Below are 24,155 nucleotides of genomic sequence, written 5' to 3'. Positions count from 1 at the left end.
ATAGTTACATATACGATTATAACAGAGGCAGACATCTCAAAATGTCATTTACATTAATCCTACTTTAAAATTATAGGGGTGTACTAGAACTGTTGCTCTTGGTCTTGATAATGCACTAATCAAGAAGCACACATACTCAATAATGAATTTGTTTCTTATATTCTGATAACTGTATTTCAATATAACTGGCTTTCTTGTAATACAATGTTTTTGTATTATGCATTTATAAATATTCTGAAAGGTGGGGTCATAGTCCTCACAAGACCACCAAAGGAGTCCTCAGCACAAAAAAAGCTAAGAAACCTTGATTTTCCCATTACTAGTTTTATTTTTTCCCAGCAATGATCATCAACTTATTTATTTGTTCACGTGTTTATTGCCCGTTTCCCTCTGACACTACAATCGGTAAGTGCCCAGGGCTTAATGTAGTGCCTGGCACATAGTACCCATTCAATAAATATTTATTGAGTTAATTACTGAATCATCAGTCATTTTCTAAGCAAGAGTGAAATCATCACTTAATGAAAATAAAAATTACCGATACCAAGTTAGTGATGTATAATTCATACTGAAAATAATTTCACATTTATACTATCATCATCAGATTTAACAAGTGCCCGTATGTCCTGTGTCCTGTAGTAAGTGCTTTATGTGCAGTATCTCATTTCCTGTCCTCAGAACTAAGGGGCAGGAATGATTATGATCCATATTTAGAGTTGTGGAAACAAAGGCTCAGAGAGGTTAATTTTTCCCCAAGGTCACACAGCTAGTAAGTGACAGAGTCAGGATTTGTAACCAGGTCTACCTGCCTCCAGAGTATCAGTTTTTTTACTACAACAAAACACTTCTAGGGGGAAAAAATGGGGATTTCAGAAAAAGGGAGGAGGATTTTTCTTATTGTCCAGTTGAGAAAGCTGAAATCCTGTGAAGTTAAGAAATATGCCCTAGGATGTAGAGTTCAGCAGACATTTCCAGTAGAATGTTCTTTCCGCTGTCCTGTTTATGAGCCACAGCAGAAAAACCCCTTAGCAAAAGTACAGCAAAACTACTGGACTGCCTCACATGAGAGGATGAATATTTGAAAAGGTTTATTTTGCAAGCACAATTAATACTAATAGGCATTAACTGAAGTCTGTTCTTTGCTTTCCTGGGGTCCAGTTTGTTTCTCTAAATATTAGGGCTCGGCCTCATTCGGGACATTAAGCACTTCATTAAGCTGAAATCCAAGCTAATTTGATTGCACAATTACAAACTGTCCCTGGCTGGAGATTGTCTCATTTGTCAGGTGGCAAGCAGGCAGCATGGCCTGATGATACACTGGATCTGCATTTTATCCCCAGTTTGAGGTCTCAGTGTTTTCTGGTTTCGACCTCATCCAGCCTTATAGTAGGGAAGTTAAACTGAAGCAAGGAGACAGATGTTCTCCTTACCAAAGCTGCCAAGGGCACCTGGAGACCCATCCATTGGGTCTGCAAAGGAACAGGGCACAGGAAGACTCCTGGTCACTTTGAGATGGCAGCAAATGGGGTGAAAACAGAGGCCCACTGCGCCCCGGGCAGCTCGGTCACATGGGGAGCATGAATCCAGCAGCCCCCTTCCTGGACCCTGTGCCCAGTTTCATTTTACCAGCTGCAGGCTCACCTGACAAGTTATTCAGCTTGGGTGTACACGGGGACCGAGGGGACAGATAATCACATTCAATGGTGATTTTTCCTGACATTAACAGACCCGGGAAACACCACATTTTCTAAAGTAGTATTTCCCTCTCCTCTACTATTCATGCGTGTGATCGCAAGACACCCCCCCCAGTCTTCTCCAAGAGAGACCCCTCCCTCCAGCCAGCCCAGTCCCCCCATTGACTCTGCTGTAAAGATGTTAGCCTTGCCCAAGAGAAGTCTGCCCTTGGCCCTCAGCTGCTGGGAGGCATTCCCTCAGTCCTTGGGGTGTCATGTCTGAACAAAGTCTTTGCCTGGGGGTCTTGGGTCAGTCAGGTAGTAACAATGAGATTGGGAGCAGGGGGAGGGTGGTAAACCACACAAGAAAGTCCAACAGTGTGATATACATGGAGGCTTTGGGTCACGTGGAACCTGTCAAGCTCCAAAGTGGCTGAAGAGTAAGGTCAGCCACGTGAGCCGTCACCCAGGTTTACGTGATTGAGTACCAGTAAAGCTCTGAGGTTCAGTGAGCTTCCCAGGTTTGCAGAATTCCTCATACTGTTATGCATCAATGCTGGAAAAGTGCCACTGTCATGACTGCAAAGGGAGAGAACAGTGTGGAAGCTCTGTGCTTGGTATTTCCCTGTGTCTGCCCTGTGAGTCTCTTCCCTTGGCTGATTTCTTTTTTTTCACTTTTTTTTTTTTAACATCTTTACTGGAGTATAATTGCTTTACAGTGTTGTATTGGTTTCTGCTGTATAACACAGTTAATCAGCTATACGTACTCATGTCCCCGTATCCCCTCCCTCTTGCGTCTCCCTCTCACCCTCCCTAACCCACTCCTCTAGGTGGACACAAAGCACCGAACTGATCCCCTGTGCTATGCAGCTGCTTCCCACTAGCTTTCTATTTTACGTTTGGTAGTGTATATATGTCCATGCCACTCTCTCACTTTGTCCCAGCTTACCCTTCCCCCTCCCCCTGTCCTCAAGTCCATTCTCTACGTCTGCGTCTTTATTCCTGTCCTGCTCCTAGGTTCTTCAGAACCATTTTTTTTTTTTAGATTCCATATATAGAAAGAGAAAAGCAAATACTGTATGCTAATACACATACTTAGCTGATCCTTTCCTTGTAGTAAACTGGCTGTGAGCATAACAGCTTTCAGTGAGTTCTGTGGTCCTTCTAACAAATTATCAAAGCTGGGGGTGGTTTGGGGAGCTCCCTGAACCTGCAGTTGGTGTCAGAAGTGAGTGGTCTTTGTGGACTGCTCACCCTCTCCCCTTCTTCTGTATTATCTAAGTTCCACCCATGCCCGGGGACCCAGACCCAGTCTCCCTTCCTCCCTGAAGATGCCCTAAATTACTGCAGCTCAGAAAGCATGCCCTCTTCTGGACTCAAAGCTTGTGTTTCTCAAACTGCTTTTTAGCAAAACCCACAGGAAGAAATAAATCTTACATCACAAACCAGTACACACTTATGTTTACACAGTATATAGAGATCTGTATATATTACTGAAAGAAAAGTTTCACATAATCACATTGACCTTCCAGAGCAATATTTTTATCTAAGGTCCAATCTCTTTTTAAAGATGATTGCTGTGGCCACTCTAATGCTTTTACAAATCAGTAACGAGTTGAGATTTGCAAATCAGCTTTAAGACATTCAGGTCCTGCCCACTACCTTGATAATTAATCACGTCGCTGCTTTGCAATACATCTTGGGTTTTTTTGTCCCCTTAACTTTAATGTGTTCACATCGCGTCTCTTTAAAGACCTGACGTAAAGTTTCAAAACAAACCTCCAAAGGACAGTAACAATCATATCTAGTGCTTTTTTGGCCCCTTTCATGCTGGGCAGCATACGAAGAGCTTTTACATGCATCACCTAACTCTCACCACACACTGCTCCAAGGAAGGCATTAGCATCGTCCCGCACCACCATTTTCACCCTATTGCACAAAGCTGGGAGAGGTTAACCAGCTTACCCAAGGACACACAGCACTCAAGTGGTAGAGCAGGATTAAGTCCACGAAGGTCTGATTCCAGAGCCTGCTGCTAACCACTGGACAGCACTGCCTTTCCTTTCCACCCATTCTCATTCCCAGCCAGAGCCCCCCAGCAGACCTCCCTGCCCTTCAGTGGACGGGGTATCGACAACACACATGAACGTACAATCCTGGCCCAGTCAGCTCGGGGAGGAGGGAGCTGGCAAAAGTCTCTTCACTCAATGCTCTTTTCAAGCAAGGGCCAGTGACCTTCTGCCTGCACGCAGCCCTCTGAAGCCTGTCTGTCAGGGTTGCCCTCATCCGTCTCCCGGGAATCTCCTTCTTCCAGAACGCCAGTCACCCACGCCTGCTTCTCCCCATCCTGCCTTCCCTGCACCAATTAAACTGTCACAGTCGACCGGCTTGGAGACGGGTGAGGGCAGCAAGAAATCCAAAGGAGGCAGGGAACTGAGGGAAGATGGGGCTTCTCTCAGAAGCCACTCTTCCGTTTTCTGTCACACTGGTCTGAAGACTGGCCGCATGCACCCACTGCGGTCCCCAGCGACCCTCCAGGGGTGCGGAAGAGTCACAGCCTTGCGGAGAGGTGGCAACTGCGTTCTGCATCTGTTTGGGGACCCCAACGATGCCCAGGTCCCGGTGCTCCAGAGCTGGGTCTCGGAAGGGGTGGTTTTGGCTGGAGATTATTTGCCTCCCTGACTCACAGATCAAGGAGGAAAATTTCCCCTAAAAACAGATGCTTACCCACAATGAATAAGAGATGCAGAAAACAAAGAGTACTTAGGCTCTGCCCTATAGACCCATCCCACTTTACATACTGCTTTCTGTGTTGCCTGGTATTAAAGGAAGAGCTGGGGGGGTCTAGGGCCTCCCTTCCCTGGTCTCATTAGCAGTGCCCCTACATTTTCAAGATTTCAAAAGCAGTGGGGGAAAGGGTATGACAAGAAGAGATACACTACCAAATGTAAAATAGATAGCTAGTAGGAAGCAGCCGCATAGCACAGGGAGATCAGCTCGGTGCTTTGTGACCACCTAGAGGGGTGGGATAGGGAGGGTGGGAGGGAGGGAGATGCAAGAGGGAAGAGATATGGGAACATATGTATAACTAATGCACTTTGTTATAAAGCAGAAACTAACACACCATTGTAAAGCAATTATACTCCAATAAAGATGTTAAAAAAAAAAAGAAGAGATATTCACTGCAGAGAAACTCACACGGAGACGTGTTTTGTATGGCAGAAGGCAGAGGATTCCCAATCAATCTCCGCTTAATCTTTGGCTATGAAGCCTGCCCTCTGTCTGCCACCTGATCTTAATGGCACAAGAAACAGGAATGAGTGAGCAGATGAGCCAAGGATCATCTACAGAACAGAGATCCTTAGCTTAGGGTTCATAAACCAACTCGAGGGTCCCTGGCAGGCAAAAATTCCTATAGCACTCATCAAATCCCCAAAAAGGTGCTTGACCCACAAAAGAACCACCACCATCGTACACAGTCATCTACACACAGTGCTCTCTATCATTGTACTTGACGTAGCTCCCAACTGTTACTCATTCGTCCTCCTCCTAGCATATGTACACGCATGCATGAGCCACACAGGCACCACGTGCCCCCTCCCTGCCTACCCCCCGGCCTCACCACGTACTTGATAACAGACTGCTCGAAGGCACAGCCAGGCTGCATGGCTGCCCAGAGCACATCTCAATTATTATTTTTTTATTATTTTTATTTTTTAAGATGTTGAGGGTAGGAGTTTATTAATTAATTTATTTATTTTTGCTGTGTTGGGTCATCGTTTCTGTGCCAGGGCTTTCTCTAGTTGCAGCAAGCGGGGGCCACTCTTCATCGCGATGCGTGGGCCTCTCGCTATCGCGGCCTCTCTTGTTGCGGAGCACAGGCTCCGGACGCGCAGGCTCAGTACTTGTGGCTCACGGGCCTAGTTGCTCTGCGGCATGTGGGATCTTCCCAGACCAGGGCTCGAACCCGTGTCCCCTGCATTAGCAGGCAGATTCTCAACCACTGCGCCACCAGGGAAGCCCACATCTCAATTATTAATGCCGCTCTTTACAGACCTTGCCTTATTATTCCTGTTCATGCTATTATGAAGAGGGCAAAATCCTTAATGCACTCCTCGCCCACTTGCTCCCGCTGCTAGAGGAAAAAGCATGTGCCAGGTGGGATCATCCAACAGCCTCACGCTCTTCACCTGTCTCTACATAAGGGCTCTGCAGTTCCCTCCAGGGCATCAAGATCAAGTGTATCTCAAATTGGGTTGTGGGTTCATTTTCTGCACTTTCTGAGGGGGGCTGGGAGGACGAGGTAAAAACACCAGCTCTCAAAGGAAGAAACGAGGACTCTGAATAGGAGATCTGCATGACTAGGAACATGGGTAGAATATCTTTGTTGAGGAGGACAAATGCCTTACTGTAGATTCCAACATCTAATAGGTAGACCCTGGAACCCTACCTATGGTGTCCTCCTGAGAGAGTCATGATCAGTGAAAGGTAGTATGAGTATTTTCCATTTGGACATCAGACTGACGAAGCAGCTCTACTAGAATCAGGGTTATCATAATGGAATGGTCATCTCTTTTCCAGCTCTGAAAATATCTGAGCTCTGGGTTCTATATTGAAGCAGAGCTTAATGCTATCCTAAAATTAACTGCCAAGTTTCCATGCAAAAAGTGAAAAGTCAGGAGATAGCGATACAGCTCAGACTTGAGACCATATCTGGGGAGAAAGGTCCAGAGATGCTTTCGGTTTTGTTTTTGAAGGGGCCATAACATAAGAGTTTCATCAGCTGACCCTAACGCTCAGCAAATTGGGAACTTTAAGGGTTATGAAACTACAGCCCGGGTTCATCTATGTTAACCCATGCTTTTATACCCACATATGTTAGAAATTAAACCAAAGTTCATGCAATGTGCCCATTTAGCTGAGCAAGTCAGAACACGGTCTCGAGCAATTATCAACACTGACACGCTTAGTATAATCAACTCTGTTTTGGTCCAGTTAATACACTAGTAGAACAGACAGATTTGGGCCTCTTTTCTTATAAAGAATCTGACAATTTAAGGGGGTTATGTTCACTTCCATTTATGTCCTGGAAAATACACTCTTGTGACTTAGCAACCATGTTTAGAAAAACTCTTGCAGTTCTTAAATAAACAGAGTGTATGTTTATGAGGTCCTAATGACGTTCTTTTCAGGGACGATGTAGAGTTAGTGATATGTGGCTTTGGGGATTTACAGTAAGTTGTGGGTGATTTATTGCTGTGACACACAGCATTTGCCTAGAGAAAGGTGGACATTCACTTATGCAGCGTTGGAAGACGTGTTAAACGGGAAACAAGCTGGGACGTGTAGAGACCAAGGACTCCTCACCATGGAGAGAGAAGGGCCCCTTTTTGGGAGACAGAGGTCCAAGGGTTAAGAATATTTTCTGGCACTCAGGGAGCAGAGCTAATTCAAGACCAAAAAGAGAGACAGTTTAGAATAGAGATTGAAAATGGCCTACGGAGGTGTTTTGTTTGGCCCATAGAGTACTTTTAAAAGTGGTGGAGTCGTGGGCAATATTTTAAAACTGAAGATTCAACATGAAGGCCCAATTTCTTCTCTTCTCTCTGAAACAGGGGAAGATCTGCCTGTACGAGTCTGCATTTTTGCTTGGGGACAGTCAGCCGGAGCTGGGAAGTCATTTCAGGGAAGGCTCGGGCTCTCAGCGCCTCCTGGTCTCACATACCTGCTTGCCTCATTTCTAACATCTGCCCACCCCTTTCTACTTGAGCTTGCAAACCTCGGTGCAGGAGACGTTCTTTTTTACTGTGGTACTTTCAGTGAACAGACCTCTTACACTGGCAAGACTCATTTTCAGATATGAGAACGGACAAAGCACGTATGTCTCCAAAACGCAACAGGAAAGCAAGATTATTCGGTTTTCTTTTAAAAATTGACATAACCACGGGTGCCATTTTTGATTAAATGATGGGTTGCTGACGTTAATATTTCCCAAAGCCAAATCATAAGACGTGGTTTGAAATGGAATGTTTAGTTTTATTTTCTCATCTGAAACAATTAGATGACACTGGGAGGGGTGTGGTAAGAGGCGTCTGTCTCTGGGCATGTTTTCTTATCTGTGAAAACTTCCAGACGGTTGAGGCTGACAGGAAGGGAGGAGAAAGAGCCAACTTCTCCATCAGGCACCGCAGACTCAGGGCCGAGGGCCCACCACACTTCTAGCCAACCACAAAAATGGATGAATTCCAATTTCTTTAAAACCAGAAGGAAAAAATAAATATAACAATGAATAGGTCATAATGACTCTCGCCTGGATTATACTCATCTTTAGAGGAACACAGCAGTAAAACGTAACTTTTCATATTCTTTTTGGAGAAAGAGACCCAAGAAGGCAAAAGTACCTACAGCCCACGAAAATCACTGTGCAGCCCCTCCAGGCAAATGCTGGTCTCCAGGCCGGCAGCTCGGGTTGAGCCGTGGGGGGTTTGCCCATAGCATGACCTCACTTAGCCAGGACTGTCATCCCCCCATGCCCCTGGATGCTCTGCACGTGGCAAATTCATAAACGAGGCCCCTGTAAGGCACATTACACCCTGACCTCAGTTTCAAAAAGACGGAGCAGCTGCCTTTCAGCCAGCCACTTCTGGAAAAGTGTCCAAAGGTTTTCATCGCGTGCAGCTGGAGAAGAGGTATTACCACCACTAGAGACAGTTTGCTTTTCTGATTCCGTTATGCCATTCTGAAAGCATTCTCAGTCCTTAATCTTGGTGGCCAACTTCAAGGCAGGGCTTCGCTGGACTCAGCACATACTGAAAACAAAATCCAAGAGGCCAAAGTGTGTGCCATAGTGAGAGCCCCTCTTATGGGCCTAGAGGTGGGTGGGAGGCTGAGTTTTCTGTCTCCTCAACTCAAAATCTCCCCGGGGCCGAAACACTCTGTAAGATCCAGCTATCTTTCCAGCTTCTGAACCTTCAGCACTTATTGTTAGCAAAGCTCATATTAGAAATTGATGATATATAGCCTAGGGATACCTCACTTGTTATCTTGTTTTGTTACCTCAGTTTTCCTATATTTACGGCTGGACTTCCTGAACCTTGTGAAAATATATATAATTTAAACATCTTAATGGGAAAAAAATCTAGCCTTATACATAGTACTTGAAATCCCCTAATACCTAGAAAAATATCTCACACACAGTCAGTACTTAACATACATCTATTACTTTATTGATACCTTTAAGGTACATGGCTCTCAGCCCCATCTCTGTTATTATGATGAGACTGGTGGCCAATCCTCCCATGCTATACTTTCCCATCCACTCACAGGTGGGACAGGATTGTCCCCTACGTACACACATGCATGCACACACACACAAACATACACATGCCCTTCTCCCAAATTCCGGGAACAGTGACACATACATCCAAAAAGTCCCAAGGGCATCCTTACTGCAATGGGTTCTATTTTTACAACACAAATAACTCATCACTGACCAGGGTCTCCCCAAAGCTTTAATTTGTCAGGCTGTCAGGAAGAAGGACAAGAGGAATAAAAGCAAAGGCAGAGGTCACGTCTGTGTGCAGCCCATAAACCCCGTGATGAAGCTGTAGCCGTCAACACCACACCTCAGCACAACCATGGCTGTGTTAAGCATGAGTTCTGTCCCTGTGTTTGGATTAAACCATTCTGAGCTCTAAGCTTTCCCTCCAGCTGGCTTCCGTACTGATCTCTTGGCAGTTTCTGAGTGCGTGTCTGGCTGTGGCTTTGGGTAAAGGACCAGAGCTGGGCAATGGGGAGAAGATCCAGCCCTCTGGCGGTATAAACACATGTTAATTGCAGAAGACATAGATAGCTAACTGGGCCTTAAAGGGAATGCATCTTCTTCATTTGCCCTGAAACAATCATTCTTTTCAAAGAAAAAAAAAAAAAAGCCAGAGGGCTGAGAGAGTGTCAGATAATCCAAGGGTTTCCTTTTAAATCCTAGAGAATGGTGAAAAGAGAAGAAATAATTCATTCTAATTTTGGAGGGTAGAGTAGATATGGATTTATAGAAATAGTTGTCAGATAGTGTTTTCACTGGAGAAACAAATGAGCAGTGGGGCAAAATGTCCTCAAAAGTTATGTGTAACAAATTCCAAACAGCCCAGACCAATGCACTCAGCCTGGTCAATCTTCCACAAGAGAGCTGAACTCTTACTTCCCCTCTGAAATAGTACAGGAAAAAGAAAAATAAAAAGAAAGAAAGAAAAGCAGGACCATAAAATCAGGAAATTCAAAGCCTCTTGCCAATGGCAATGAAATAAACTAATCTCCCACGCACCCACCTGGCTGGGTTTGCTCTTTTCCACCTGGGATTATCTTTGTTCTTTTCCATGTCCCTAAAGTGTCCCCCAAGATAACAGCCTGAAACTCCGGAATTGAGTAAAAGGTCATTACGGGCATTGCTAGTCAATGGATAATATTCACTATCACATCTTTATTCATTTCTTATTTAGTAGAAAGAAACCAAAAGATCAAGTAGAGAAGGGACTGGTCTGGGCAGGAAGAGCTCTGACTTCTGGCTCTAGTTCAGTCCCTGGCTAGTTGAGTGACCTTGAGAAGGTCACTCAGCCCTCACTCGCCAGGAGAGGACGCTGAGGCGCAGGGAACAGTGTTACCAGGCGGGCTCCGAAGCCTCTTCAAGTTCTAGCATTTTATTCTAAAGTTGTCTCTTGCAGTAAGCCTGGAAGGTCTAGCTCCATCTTCCTTCCGGCTGCTAACAGCCCTTGATTTTTGCCTCAGGAAATGCCAAAGACGAGCAGTTCCCTTGATGCTCCTAAGTGCGGTCGCATGCGGTGCCTCTGTGTCTCCCTCAAAGTGAGACGTGAGCAAGGAAGCTGAGACCACTGCACAGCGTGCAAGATGGAAGGAACAAGAGTGCTTACCCCCTTGACACACCCATCTTCTCTACCAGGTTTACCGCCCACTGATGAAAGAAGGGCAATTTGCAAAACCAGATGAGGTAGGATGGTTGAGTTCGGGTTGCTCCCATGCCTGAGCATCGAGGGTTGCCATTCAAGGTTAAATTCTGAAAGGGGACAGGACTTCCCATTGGGAGTTATTTACAGCCTCTCTGCCCCGAAGGCGTCTCCTCTTCCCCTCACCGCGCCCACCATCTGACATGCCATTCTTTCAACAGCTGCTGGCTCTCCTGCCGTGCTCCCTTCACAGATGTGCAGTGCTGTTCTGAACATCCTGCCCTTGAACTTTCCCTACCCATAATTTTCCAAACCAAAGCCTGGCAGTAAAAATGTCAGTGAGGGATGGAGAAAATTGGGGGGAGTATTTAAAAAGGAAAGAAAGAATACGGAGACGCTTTACACACACAGCGATTTGTGTTGACTTCCTCAACAAAGGTGAAATGCAGGCCACGAGTTCTCGAAAAGGGGCTAAAGGCGGAGAGCTGAGCAGATCTCTCAGAACACTACAAGAAAGATCAGGTTCCATAAAGGAGCTGGGTCCAGAATAAAATCGTGAGCTTCCTTCTCGATGCCACGGGCTGCCCAGCTGTTCCCGCTATGGGGCAGGGGGTGTGCTAATGGTGACAGTGAAAGTAGCGTTCACAGTCCTTTACAGGTTACAATGCACTATCGTGGAAGTAACCTACACTGTCCTCACAGCTCTGCCAGGTGCCCACGACGAGGTCAACACCTGTGTGCACTGTGGGTAATAACAAGACGGGAGGTGGAGGCTGGATATCTTACATGGTTTCAAAGACCTCCAAAGAAACCTCCTTGGGATCAAATTTTCCTAAAGTCCACGGGTTTGATATGCACACAATGCACTAACTCTGTAAGCACACAATGCAAAAGTATAGCAAATTAACTATACGCCGCAACTCTCTAAAGAGACAAAAGAAACTAATGGGGAAGGAGAGCCTCTCTGGTTATCTACTTCAGTCTGCCAAGTAACTGGCTCAGAGACCTAGGTAAGGATGGGGAGGGCAAAGGGACTTTCCACCGGGAAAGAACGAATCCCTTAAGTCGGAGGGCTCCTTAAGACATGATCAACTTTCCCTGTTCTTTGCTAACGTGACCTCAGTCCATCACAAAATGCTGCCACCCCACTGAGATGAAACGGAAGAGAGTATTTTTAGAGCCACAGTTTAGGGAGAAATGAATCAAGGCCCAGACAGACATGAGACAGCACATGGCCCACACGCCCCATGTCCCGGTGAGAAGACTCACAGGACCCTCATGAGCACAGCTGCCTTGCAGACTTGGCCCCGAAGGTGCGAAATGGGGGGATGAAGAACAAACGAGAAAACAAGACAGATGAATTGGCAGGATGAGGCGACGTGACCTCTCTTGAAACATCTCACTGAACCCATGTAGTCACTTCCACATCTGGAATTTTACTTCCTGACTTGGAAAAGAGGTTCCTTCAGACACATGGATTCAAATCCTGGCTCCACAACTTACTAGCTGCATGGTTTTGGGCAAACGTTGCAGTTTCATCTGTAAAGTGGGAAAGGTCATAGTACCCACCCTATCAAGTTGCTAGGAGAATTTAATGAGACTGCACATATAATTCATTTTAAAGTGCTTAGCGCTATACCTTGACACAGCACAGAATCAGTGAATGTTCTTCCCTCTACCACCCGGCCCTCTCTTCCCTTTTCAGGAGAATTTCTAGGCAAAGGGATTAGAGCCTGGCTGTGTGAAGATTTGGGCAGGTAAAATGGTGGGGTAACTAGCCAGTTCTGTTAAAGCTCTTGGTATGCATTACATCAATGATGCCCATGTTATTTTTAGAGACTATGAAAACAATCTGGTCAATTTCTGCTGCAATTTTTTTTTTTTTTTTTTGTGGTATGCGGGCCTCTCACTGCTGTGGCCTCTCCCGTTGCAGAGCACAGGCTCCAGACGCGCAGGCTCAGCGGCCATGGCTCACGGGCCCAGCCACTCCACGGCATGTGGGATCCTCCCAGACCGGGGCACAAACCCGTGTCCCCTGCATCGGCAGGCAGTCTCTCAACCACTGCACCACCAGGGAAGCCCCTACTGCAATCTTAAAGACAGTTTTCTTTAACCATAACCAACCTCAAGCAATTTGACCGTGTGGAAAATATTCAGCATGCTCACACTGAAACTGTCTCGAATGAATGAATGAATGAATGGATATAGAATGAATGAATCACTGAGTACAAATGTAAAATTCTAAGGACTGGGGGAAGGCCCCTTTCACATCGCCAACACCACTGGCAGCCTGGAATCTGGTCCAAATTTTGGATGCTGTCTAAAATTTGTGCTGCTTTTCCCTTCCCCTTCCTAATGTCCATACCCCCCAAAACAGCACTGCTGATACCAGAAGCCGAGAGCAAAGACCGGTGAAGTCAGCAGGTGCCCCCACTGTGTACCAGCCATTTTGGAGCAGATAAAGCCATTAAGGAAAAATTTAACAATGTATAACCTTTCAGCTTTACTCTGCTCACAGCAGGCAGCGTGCCTTTTAGAGACACAAGCCAGCAATGAAGTCACCAGTGAGCAGGACTTGACCTTCCTTTTCAGTGTGTGCAACATTAAATATTCGTAATGCACTGAACTGCAGCATAAGAAGTAGTGGAGTTTAAACATGAATCAAAGGGATAAATAGCTTCACACAGGTGAGTCATCCTTTCCAAGAATACCCCTGGAAAAAATGCAAATACCCAGGGCCCTGAGCCTCTCCCTCTTCCAACGTTCTTCCCTTGAAAATTCTAGAAGCAGCAGGAACTGATGCATTATGCAGTCCATGAATCCTGCCCTCACACTGACATCTTTGGGCCTTTTTTCTTTTTTTTCTTTATCTGTTAGAGAAGAATTACTGATCCTATGTCAAAGGGAGGAAACAGACAGGGATGGGACCAGCAACGGTGACAGTATCACCCACGGGGCGTCTCGGGGCACTTCTGACTTCGTTATACAATTTTAAAAAAATCTTTGCTTCACAGAAGATCAGAGTATGTGGAAGTAAGGGGGGGGGGTGTAGGTATCGAGAGACGTCAAAATTAGAAGTTGGAGTGCCTTAAATTGGGCACCTTTAAAAAGAATGAAAGTTAAAGAGAGTAAATCCTAGGAGTGCTCATCACATGGAAAAAACCTGTTTTTTCTTTTAAATTTTGTATCTATATGAGATGCTGGGTGTTCACTAAACTTATTGGGGTCATCATTTCATGATGTACGTAAGTCAAATCATTATGCTGTACACCTGAACTTATACAGTGCTGTATGTCAATCATATCTCAATAAACCTGGAAGGAAAAAAAGAAGGAAAAAGAACTGGAGTTTTTTGGGATAGTATCTGCCTCGTGTGGCCATTCAATGTCTTTGCGGGGGATGGAACTACTGTGTGTGGTGGGCTTAATGCTTCTCTGTGTCTGTTAAGGAACTGACAGCTGTGTCCATCCAAAGATTGGGTGGAACATCTCCCTCTGCTTGGGTGTTTCTAGAAAGTCTACTGCTGGGATGATGAAGCATAAGATTGGGTGGAACATCTCCCTCTGCTTGGGTGTTTCTAGAAAGTCTACTGCTGGGATGATGAAGCACAACGTTAACATAGTTTCATGTAATTCTCTTTGGCTTTCCAACCTAGGAGCTCTGAGCACAATCTGTCTCGGCCAGATAGTAATCAGTTGAGGCTGCACAAGTGATTTCTTCTGTGGTGACCACTCTAAGAAAATCACACCCAAAGAAGGGCCTCCCAAACCTTTGAATGTAAAAGACCTACTCAGGGATCCATCCTGACTTAACAATGGAAAAGGAAAGAAGTTTGGGAGAAGAAGTCTTTGGAAATGACTTACCTGCTGCCTCTTGATGGTGAAATAAGCTTTGAAAGGTTAAGAAAATCATAAACCCACCAATTATGACATTTATCTGAACTGCCTGTCCACTCATACAACCTGCATTGGCCTGCCCTGACAGTGAGTTAACAGCGCCAACCAACAGAGCCTGTTTTCTATATTAACGTGTGTTCCGCGCACTATTTAAAGGGCTAGGTCAGAGAGCCTCACATCTTGAACTTGTGCTGTGGCGCATTCCCCGCCATTCTGGTTAAAACTCACCGAGACAAGCCATTTCACGGACCATGTCTGCCCAGTTAGGTTCACACAAGGGAAAGCCTATGCACTGTCCTTTGATTTATTTATTTGAAGAGTATAAATACTAACTAAACTTCATCTGAAGAACACTAGGTACACTCTTTTCCAGGGTGACGATTTAGCGTAACTTCCAAGAGACGTTTGAAGCTCTTTTTCCAAGATGCCCAGATGGCCAGCCAAACCACGAGTGTGTAAAACCGGTGAGAGTTCTGAATGAAAGGGAGGGATGCATTTTAAGAATTTACATTCTGCTTTCTTACCCGCTTTTCGTTTGCATCTTATATGTGGACAGAACTTTTTATCCTGTTTACTATGCTTGATTATAATTTACCTAATGGGCTCTTTTTTCATTCCTGGGAATGAATCTATGGCTTATCGTGGAGGTAACTTTTAGATTCTACTTTAGTTCATCCCCTCACTTACACAGGAAGCATCCTTACTGGCTCTCCCCAGGAAGATAGTAGACCCTTGGTATTGACTATGCTGATGAGTTCCCCCATAGGACAAACTCCTGGGGTTTGACCTCAGAACCCAATGTAGTAATTCCAATGAAAAGTAGAAAGGGCTACACAAATAAACATAAGACCTTCTTATAAACAGAAAGGCTCACGATGCCAAACCACTCAGTTTAGTGACAGAGAAGAAAGACTGAGGTTAGGATCAGGCTGAAATAGTCCCCAGGGAGAGTGAGGACAGTCTTGGTTCTAAGATTCTTAGCATTTTTGCTGGGAAAAGCTGAGCACAGGACCGAAGGGCCATCCTTAGAATAGACTCCTTGCAAGTCTATCAGAGAAACCAGAACCAGAGAGGGTTCCCAGTACTGGCTTTCCCAGGCTCAGCAGAATCATAACTAAATCCAAAGGACACTGAAGTGGTGCAGGGCATCCAGGGAAGAGGGTCTTGCCTTGGGAGATTCTACTCCTTTCCCTCCTTTCACGTGGAGCTGAGAACACCAAGAACTACAGAGCAGAAGACCGCCCCATAGCAGAGACTATAAAAAAGGACACAATTCAAATCCATCTTACAAGAGCACTTTATTTCTGAGAAATACAGAGGAGCAAAAAGGAAGAGACAAGGAAAGAAGGCGCCAAGGCACCTGTCCTTCTGGCCGATCACCACACTCACCTCCACGTAAGGGTTTGCCTGCTGGGGCTCACAGACTACATGCCGGAAAGTACCTTCTGAGCCCCGGCACAGAAGTTGGCAGGGTACGCACCCCATGACTTGTGAGGATACTCCTCACCCCTGGGGAGAAAATGGAGAGGTAAGACCAGGAGCTTTAAAAGATCTTTGGTTCAATTAAAATATGATCGAGAATTATTAAGAGGAGATGTTTAAATGGGGCTTACCTTCAATGACATGCCAATTGGAGTTTTCCAAACTTAAAAAACTCTTCTCTTTCTCGGCCAGGAAGAGCTGATGGAAGAGTGCGTGGAATCTCAACTCCTGGAGGACTTTTCAAGGCCCCTCCACCTGAGATGGGCAAGGGCAGCCCAGCCTTGTGCGTGGGGATGGGCTGAAGGGCCGCTGATATTCCAGATGTGGCTGGTTCCCAGAGACAGGTGATGATGTTTTCTTTATTTTCCTTGGCATGATTTTGGCTCAACACCCAAATGCACAAAATCCTTTGGCTGGTGACCAGTAACTCTGAGAAATTCAGAGTTTAGACATGCATGAAATTACTACAGAAAGAGAACGCTGAGCTCAAAATTCAGGCACACGAGGCTCTGAGCCAACAGGGATACCAAGCAGGTTTCCTCAGATCAAACTCCAGCATCCAGGTGTACCAGGGTGAGAGCTCAGGGAATCAAAACCACTCCTACAGTGGATGAGGTAGGCAAAGAGCTGAAGGCCACCATCCAGGTGTCAGGTGCATGTCCCCACAGAAAGGAGTCAGACCAGCTCAGCTCCCATTTCCCAAATGCTGTCAACTTTAAGCTTGCGACAGAACATTTGGAACAAATGATGTACTGAGGGGGTGACATGTGCAGGAACCAGGGCAGAACTGGCTGCCACCTAGCAGCTCCACTCAGTGCCCCCTTCTGCCTCCTTCAAAGCCTTTTCTGTCCATGGCTCAGACAGACCCCACCCCAGGCTCACCCCAGAGCACCAGTTCACTCAGCCGGCGCCCCAGGGGTCTCCACGAGTGTCCACTATAGGAAATCTCAGATGGCCATGGGCCTCCACCTCTGGGAGTCATCACAAACCCCTCCATCCCATCTCCTTACCTTCACAAGTCAAGAAGCACCAGCCAGTGACGCTTCAGCTGAATATTCAGTTGGCAGGCACAAAGGACAGCATCAGGCTTTCTATGCTGACTTCCAATAAGAGTAAAGCTTTGGAAACCCTCACAAGAAAAGGATCCTACCACCACGGCAAGAATGCCTCAGACCCTCACCGACTGGACACCATGACTCTCTCAGAGGTTGCAAATTCACACCAGAGCCCTTTTGACCTCTTGACACCTTCAGTGCAAATACCGCACCAGGAAACAGCTATTTGAAAATCAGTAATACCCAGGGAAAAGGTGTGATGACCTCAGATTCCTCTCCCGCCCTCCTAGGCCAGCGTAATCAAAGTAAGTCTTCCTCGTGAGAGCTTGCTTTCCCATTCAGAAAATCCGCACAGACAGCCCTGCCTTCCTCCAAAAGCCTTCCACACTCAGGAGGCTCTGGCAAAGGTTGGTGTTAAAGGAAATCAACGGATCAATGTAAAGGCTCGTGATGGTTTGAGAAAAGAGGGCAAGACAACGTATTTGAATACTCACTTTGACGAATCTATGAAGTATATTACAAGTGCACCAATGCTGAGAGCAAAGACTAACACCACCTGCAAAAGAAGAGAAAAACACGACCAGTTAAGGGCTGAATGCTGCGAAGTTTACTTATTTATTTTCTGGACACACGCAGCTGCACCTCGGAACATGGTGTTTTCAGGGGCCTGCTTGGCAGTGTCGCCCCCTTGCTGCGCCCACATACTACCCTGCGCACGGCTCCTCACCTTGCAGTGGACAGCAACCTCACTGCTGGCCAACAGGGCGCAGGGCAGACTTTTGTATCCCTGGGCACTGGGGTTTCATCTGGCCCTGTTACCTCAGGGTCCAGCTTCTCTGCAGCTGAAGTCAACACACTTCAGTGAGAAAAAAGCAGGTAAAAAAACTGCAGTGATACAATTTTTCATATTATATGTAACCTAGGCCCCAAAGGAACTCAGAGACAGGGACATCAATTTTTAACAGCTTTGCTGAGGTATCATTTACATACCATAAATTCACCCATTTTAAGCGTACAATTCAATCAATGACTTTGAGTAAATTTATCAAGTTGTGCAGCCAGCAGTGTCATCTACTTTCAGAACATTTTCATCACCCCGGAAAAACCCCTCCTGCCCATTAACAGTTAATACCTGTTCCTACCACCGACCCTAAACAAACACTAATTTACTAGCTTACTTTCCGTTTCTATACAAGAAATATTCATCAAAAAGCACACATTTGGTGTCTGTCTAATGTCCATATATGCGCACGTAGGCATATTTATATTCATTGCATGAACGTGTGTGTGCGCATGTGGTTGCACTACTTCTCGGGTGTTCTGGAGACAGTTTAGGCGCAGGAAGCCAAATGAGGTCATACGATTGGCCAGGTATATGACAACGTTCTTCTTCTTTTCACTCTTCACTCAAAATCACCACTGATACAAAAGACAGTTTTGGCATCTCCTCCAAAGGATACCTGTCACAGTAAAGTCCATCAAACGAATATGCAGCACGTGAGGCTGACGCTGACACTTCTGTCCTCACTCCACACTCTAATTTCTTTATTTACTCCTTCACAGAGGAGGCCAGGAGTGCAACTAAAAGGAGGTACAAAAATATAAAAGACGCCAAGAGCCAACAACGAAGCTTGAGAACAAAACATAAACACCACCATTACACATAATGCCAGGGGGCAATAAATATCTAGTAGACGTGCTAATATCCTAAAGGGACTGCAGGGTGAAGGGTGTGAGAAGTGTCAGCCTCTTCGGCATATCTTCAAATTGACATCCCTGTGGCACTGGCTGGCGGATAGAGGTGAATCCCGATTTATGTGACGATTAGGCATGATGGAGTCGTGTGTGTGTGTGTGTGTGTGTGTGTGTGTGTGTGTGTGTGTGTGTTCACATGCACGTGAGCCAAAATGGCTGATAGAAAATGAACTCTGCATACCTATTCACTTAAAACACTTACAAAATTCCATGGAGTTACATCCATTCCATGGATGGTGGGTACAAAGCAGACAACTGACAGCTGAAACAACTGGATATTATAAAGGGAATATGTGGCTTCATAGCATCTGATGAATTCCCCTTATGAAAGGAAGTATTAAAACAATACACCACCGTGGCTGATTTTATTCTTCCATTGTGTTTTAAAAACTGAAACGGGCTCCAGCTGAATCCAAGGAAACTCCTGCAGTCTGTCAGTAATTACCCTCGGCCCAGGGCTAAGCCCCTGGCGGGTTCACCTCAGTCTCTGTCCTCACACATGCACTCATTCATTCATTCATTCATTTATTCATTCATTTCTTGCAAAGTTATACACAAAAACAAACAAAAACATCAAGAAGCCTCTGCTTTTCCCTCTATGATCTGAATGAGGCAGCAAATCAAGTAGCTTAAGATTAATTTTGATCTGTGCTATTTCTGAGACATAAGCAGTTAGATCCGGGCCCTGACCTCATTCTCAAAATGCTGCAAAGAGAAGGGGTGTGGCCAGATCAGAGGAGAAGGACCTCTTCTTCATTCATAAACAGCTGATGCAAGACTAATCTCTGGCAATTTGGCTGTGTGTGTGTGTGTGTGTGTGTGTGTGTGTGTGTGTGCATCCGTGAGTGCAGAGCTTCTCTCAGAGCGGGCTGTGCAGGCTTAGGCCATTAAAGCTAGAGAGAAGATGAGGGCAAAGGATGGGGGAAAGGGGAGGAGAGAAAGGGAAAAGAAAGGGAAAAAGTTCTTGCACACCGTATCTGCATCATTCTGAAATGGGCTCAAAAATCTAAGCTCTCCTGCCATGATGATGACTTCCCAGCATCGGAGGGGACAAAGTAGCTGACACTAATGTGTCCCAGCTGCCTCTGTGATGGGGAGTAATGTGCAGCTTTAAGCGAATCAGCCAGTGACAGCAGGGGTGGCCTCTTGCTCTCTTCAGATGCAAAGTCAAATAGCAGCATCGCTCTGACAGGATAAGGGAGGGAGAGAAACCCAGGAGGAAGATGACTCCACAGTTCCCAGGAGCTGAAGGTTCTGAGGAGTGGACCTATTCTTGTGTCCACACGTTCAGCTGCAAGACTCTCAATGGGGTACAGGGTGTCCGAACTGTCCCATCCCCATCCCCCAGCCACCCGCCTCCAGGCACGAAATGATCAATGGGGTGGGGGAGGATCTGCTTCTCAGTATGGAGGCCACCATGCCTGCGATTTTTAAACTTGCTAAATGGCTCTTTATCATGTCAGGCCTGATTACATTGTCAACCCGGATCCGGGTGCTGCAGATAAGGAATCAATCCTTTGGATCTGGCCATGAAAATAGGAATCCAACAGATGACTCTTCTACAGGGCCCTCGCAAAGGGCTAGTTCTCTCTCATCTTGCATCTCTCATCTCTATCTCTCTGGCAAACACCCCACTGTCTGAGAACCCTACTCTAAAAATGAAAAACTTCAGTCCAACTATACAAAATGATTAGATTTGAGCCTAAGTGGTAATGGTTACATTACAGAGCAGCCCCAAATAACCACCTAAGTATTTCACATTTGCTATGCACAAGGCCCTAGGAAAAACAAAAGGAAGAAATCCACTTGGAGTCATAAAATACGCTCTTTTTCTGCAGTAACCCTTACATAGATGAGTCCTGTGCTATTGTGCAATTAGTGCTCAATTGTAGGGTACAGGTAGAGTCGATATATAGTAAGATATGGACTAGATGGGACATACATAAATGGAGGAGCTAGGGAAGGGCGGGAACAGCAGAGGTTCTTGTCTCAACAGCCACTCCCTTCTCAAAGTGTCCCTTCTTCCGACGTGTTATGGCTACTCTAATACCCCTTCATTAAGGGGGAGGGCCGCTGGGAATCCTTCCTTGAGCAACTACAGTCCCAGGGACCAGGGGCAAGGCAGCAAGGGACATGGTAAGATGAGACCAAGAAAAGAGACCAGGAAACACTCGCCATCTAGCAGCTGAGTCACAGAACACCCCTAACAATGACCAAGCACTTTACAAAGTACTGTCGCAAACGAGAGTGTGTGGACACCGTCTGACACAAGGGATGAGGTGAGCAGTCCCTCTCAGCGCACCCTGTGCCTGTCATGAGAGCCCGGCCAGCCTTCCTAACTCTTCATAGTCTGGGTTCGCCACATCACCTTGGCTACCCTGCGTAGTGCGAACTGCCATATTCTTAGGTTTACTGCAAACACCTGTACGCTGTGTGGTGGTACTGAGTCCTGAGTGATATTTATAGAGCGCCAGATTCCTAAAAACAAAAGCAGTTTGATAAATGTCATTGGAACAATGGTGCCCGTGAGTCATCTATTTTCAAAACTCTAAGATCAGACATGACATGTGTTTGTACAGAAGAATGCTAGGTACACAGACACACACACACACACACACACACACAGTATACTAAAAGAATGCCTGTCCCCAACACCTGACACCAGAAGTCTGATGATATGGGACTTCCCTAGCAGTCCAGTGGGAAGACTCTATGCTTCCAATTCAGGGGGTGCAGGTTCCATCCCTGGTCAGGGAAACTAAGACCCACATGCTGGGCGGCCAAAAAAATAAATAATAAAAATTTTTAAAAGCAGGAAAATTATATAAAAACAGAAGTCTGATGATACTTGGTGAGCAGAGAGGAGAAAGACACAGCCATCTTCACGATGGAAATTCGAGCAGACCCTGAAAACCTTCCAAATGTCTTGGAAGGTTCAGAAAAATGCACAACAGTATGGCGAAGCACAGAATATCCTCCCTCAGGTCACTGAAGCTCCCCAAGGAAAAGACAGATCCATTGATGCGATATGGAGGTGAATGAATCTGGAAAGCTGGCTCCTCTGAGATACTGCCTGCTCTAGAACCTGGTTTCAAGCTTTCGGGTTTAGCCCCAAACGCTTTCAAACCCACACATAAGGCTACATGGGCCTTCAGACATGGATTTGGAGCAGAGGGTCACAAAGGTTGCTGCCACTCAAATCCTATCCCCTGAGGAGCTCTCCTTAAAAGCCCTCACCTCACCAGGGGACCAGATAATTGAGAACTGGGGTGAGGGGGAGGCCGCATATCTCTATTTTTAACAAGCTCCTCCAGTGAATCTGATGTGTGGCCAAGCACGGGGAGTCACTGAATTAAACCCATTAGAGAAAACCACTTAGCTCAAGTCAGAGGTTAATTTACAAATGTCGCCTTAACAATTAGCCCATTAGAACATATGTATGAGGCCTGCACGCTTTGAGAATCGTGCTAGGAGTACTCTCAAAAATACAGAGAGGGGGATGAACTAATTCCCTCCTGAACGGGTTTTACACATTCTACTCGGCTCACCGCAGAACAAATGACCCTACTTAATGATTCTGCACGTTTGATCAGGGCCTAGCCAGCTACCGGCAGCAGCGACCCCTCAGAAAATGAACAATTTTTGATATAGGATCCCAAAGGCACATTACTTTCTTTTATTGAGGTATAATTTATACACAATAAAATGCACTATATAAAAAAAAGACATGAGGACTCCCAAGGCCAAACAATCTGGGGATGGTTTGTTTATGAGAGAGAACATCATTCCAGCATCCAAATTATAACGTTTGGTCTGGCAAATTGTACAACTCTACAATCAACCTTTATTGAACTCCTCTGCTTGAGGTCCAGAGGGGGAGAGAGGGAAATAGAAAACTGAAATAGCTAAGTCAGGCCTGATCTTTGCCCTCAGCTAGCATGGAATCCAGAAGTTTAAATTACTCAGGAGTCCTTGTGAATTTTATAAATGCTACAAATATAAATAGACACTTCTGAGAAGTCCAAGGAAGGAGGGGACCTAGAAATAACACCACCGCCATTGCAAACTCCCACAGTGGAAGAGGAAGAGGAGAATGGAAAACCAAGGAGGAGGAAGGGAGAGTTCCTGATGCTCCAGGTCCACCTGGCTGGTCCAGGGAAGGGCAGACACCAGGTGCGTGGGGTGGCTGGCACGTGGCGGGGAGAACGCGGGACTCCAGTAGGGAGGCCCGCCTGGGTTTGAATCTCAACTCTGCCCCGATAAGCAGCATGCTCTTGAGCACATCACATAATGTCTCTGGGACTCAGTCTCCCAATCTGTGAAATGGTGGGATTAGAACAGATGCTTATCCAGTGGGGACCTTGATAGGTTACTGTAGACAGTGAAAGATGAAAACTGATGGCTTGAAAAGGCAGAGCTCTTTTATGCCAACTGTGTGCCATTTCTGCATAATTATAATTCAGCACGATGGCAACAAGCGTGTCACTGATCTGTGTCAGAAAGGCTTGCTTCTTTCATAAAATCACAAGTGTGCACTCCATGGGCACTCGGATTCAGAGTCTGCGCTTCCAGTAGCACAGTGAGTTGCCCCTGTGGCTTTTCATCTCACAAAACTAAAAACCTAGACCCACCAGCTGCCGCCTCCTGCGTCTGTGCCTCAACTGTGCCATCGCTACAGGGCACTGAGTGGTGGTCTGACACAGCCCCCTCTCCTCCTACCTCGGTGATTCACTAAAAAACCTATGTTTCTGCCAGTTTTACCCCGAGAAGCTCACAATGAGTCTCAATCTTTTCTCAAGGGAAAAGCGAACGGATTTCTTTTTCTTCACTATATGGCAAGATTAGTAGTATGTTTTTCTCATCCCTGAACTATTAGCTGTTCTCAATAGGAGAAGACATAATTTTGCTACCAAAAAAGGTATTTTTGTTATCCTAAATAACAAAAGATTTGTAAAGTATAAAACCAATATTTTGACAGCGCCATTTAAACAGCCAAATGTCCCCTAAGTTTCCAACCTAACATTCTGGTGCATTACATTTGACTTACGTTAAGTGCTTACACAAAAATGCCGTAAGTGGATTCACTGGAAACCAAGACTCCAAACAATAGTTGAAGTGCAGATGTATTCAAGATGAAAGAAGGAAAGGAGAAAAAAGGAGCTTTCAGCAGTTGGTATTTAGAATTATAGCATTAAAATAAAATACATGGGACTTCCAGATAAGAGTAAAACAGTGCTTTATTCAAATGTAAGGAAGCCTAGTAAAAAATGCCTGTGAGAACGTGTGTGTATGTACAGCTGATTCACTTTGTTGTGGAGCAGAAGCTAACACACCATT

At 45.7% G+C, this 24,155-nt stretch overlaps 1 protein-coding gene across 14 annotated transcripts in view; it reads right to left on the bottom strand.

The window, feature by feature from the left end:
* Positions 1–24,155, bottom strand: part of KCNMA1 (potassium calcium-activated channel subfamily M alpha 1) — a gene marked incomplete at both ends in the record, with an annotated part of 740,839 nt that overhangs the window by 348,969 nt on the left and 367,715 nt on the right. For all 14 annotated transcript variants that reach the window (XR_013824326.1, XM_079900389.1, XM_079900388.1 and 11 more), the window contains one exon: positions 17,558–17,619. Coding sequence is in view for 13 of the 14 variants with exons in the window: in XM_079900389.1 (XP_079756515.1) it covers positions 17,558–17,619 (62 nt within the window). The remainder of the gene's footprint in view (positions 1–17,557; positions 17,620–24,155) is intronic.

The sequence above is a fragment of the Stenella coeruleoalba genome (genome assembly GCF_951394435.1).
Source record: "Stenella coeruleoalba genome assembly, chromosome: 16".
Classification (NCBI taxonomy): domain Eukaryota; kingdom Metazoa; phylum Chordata; class Mammalia; order Artiodactyla; family Delphinidae; genus Stenella; species Stenella coeruleoalba.
This window is presented reverse-complemented; position numbering and strand designations above follow the sequence as displayed.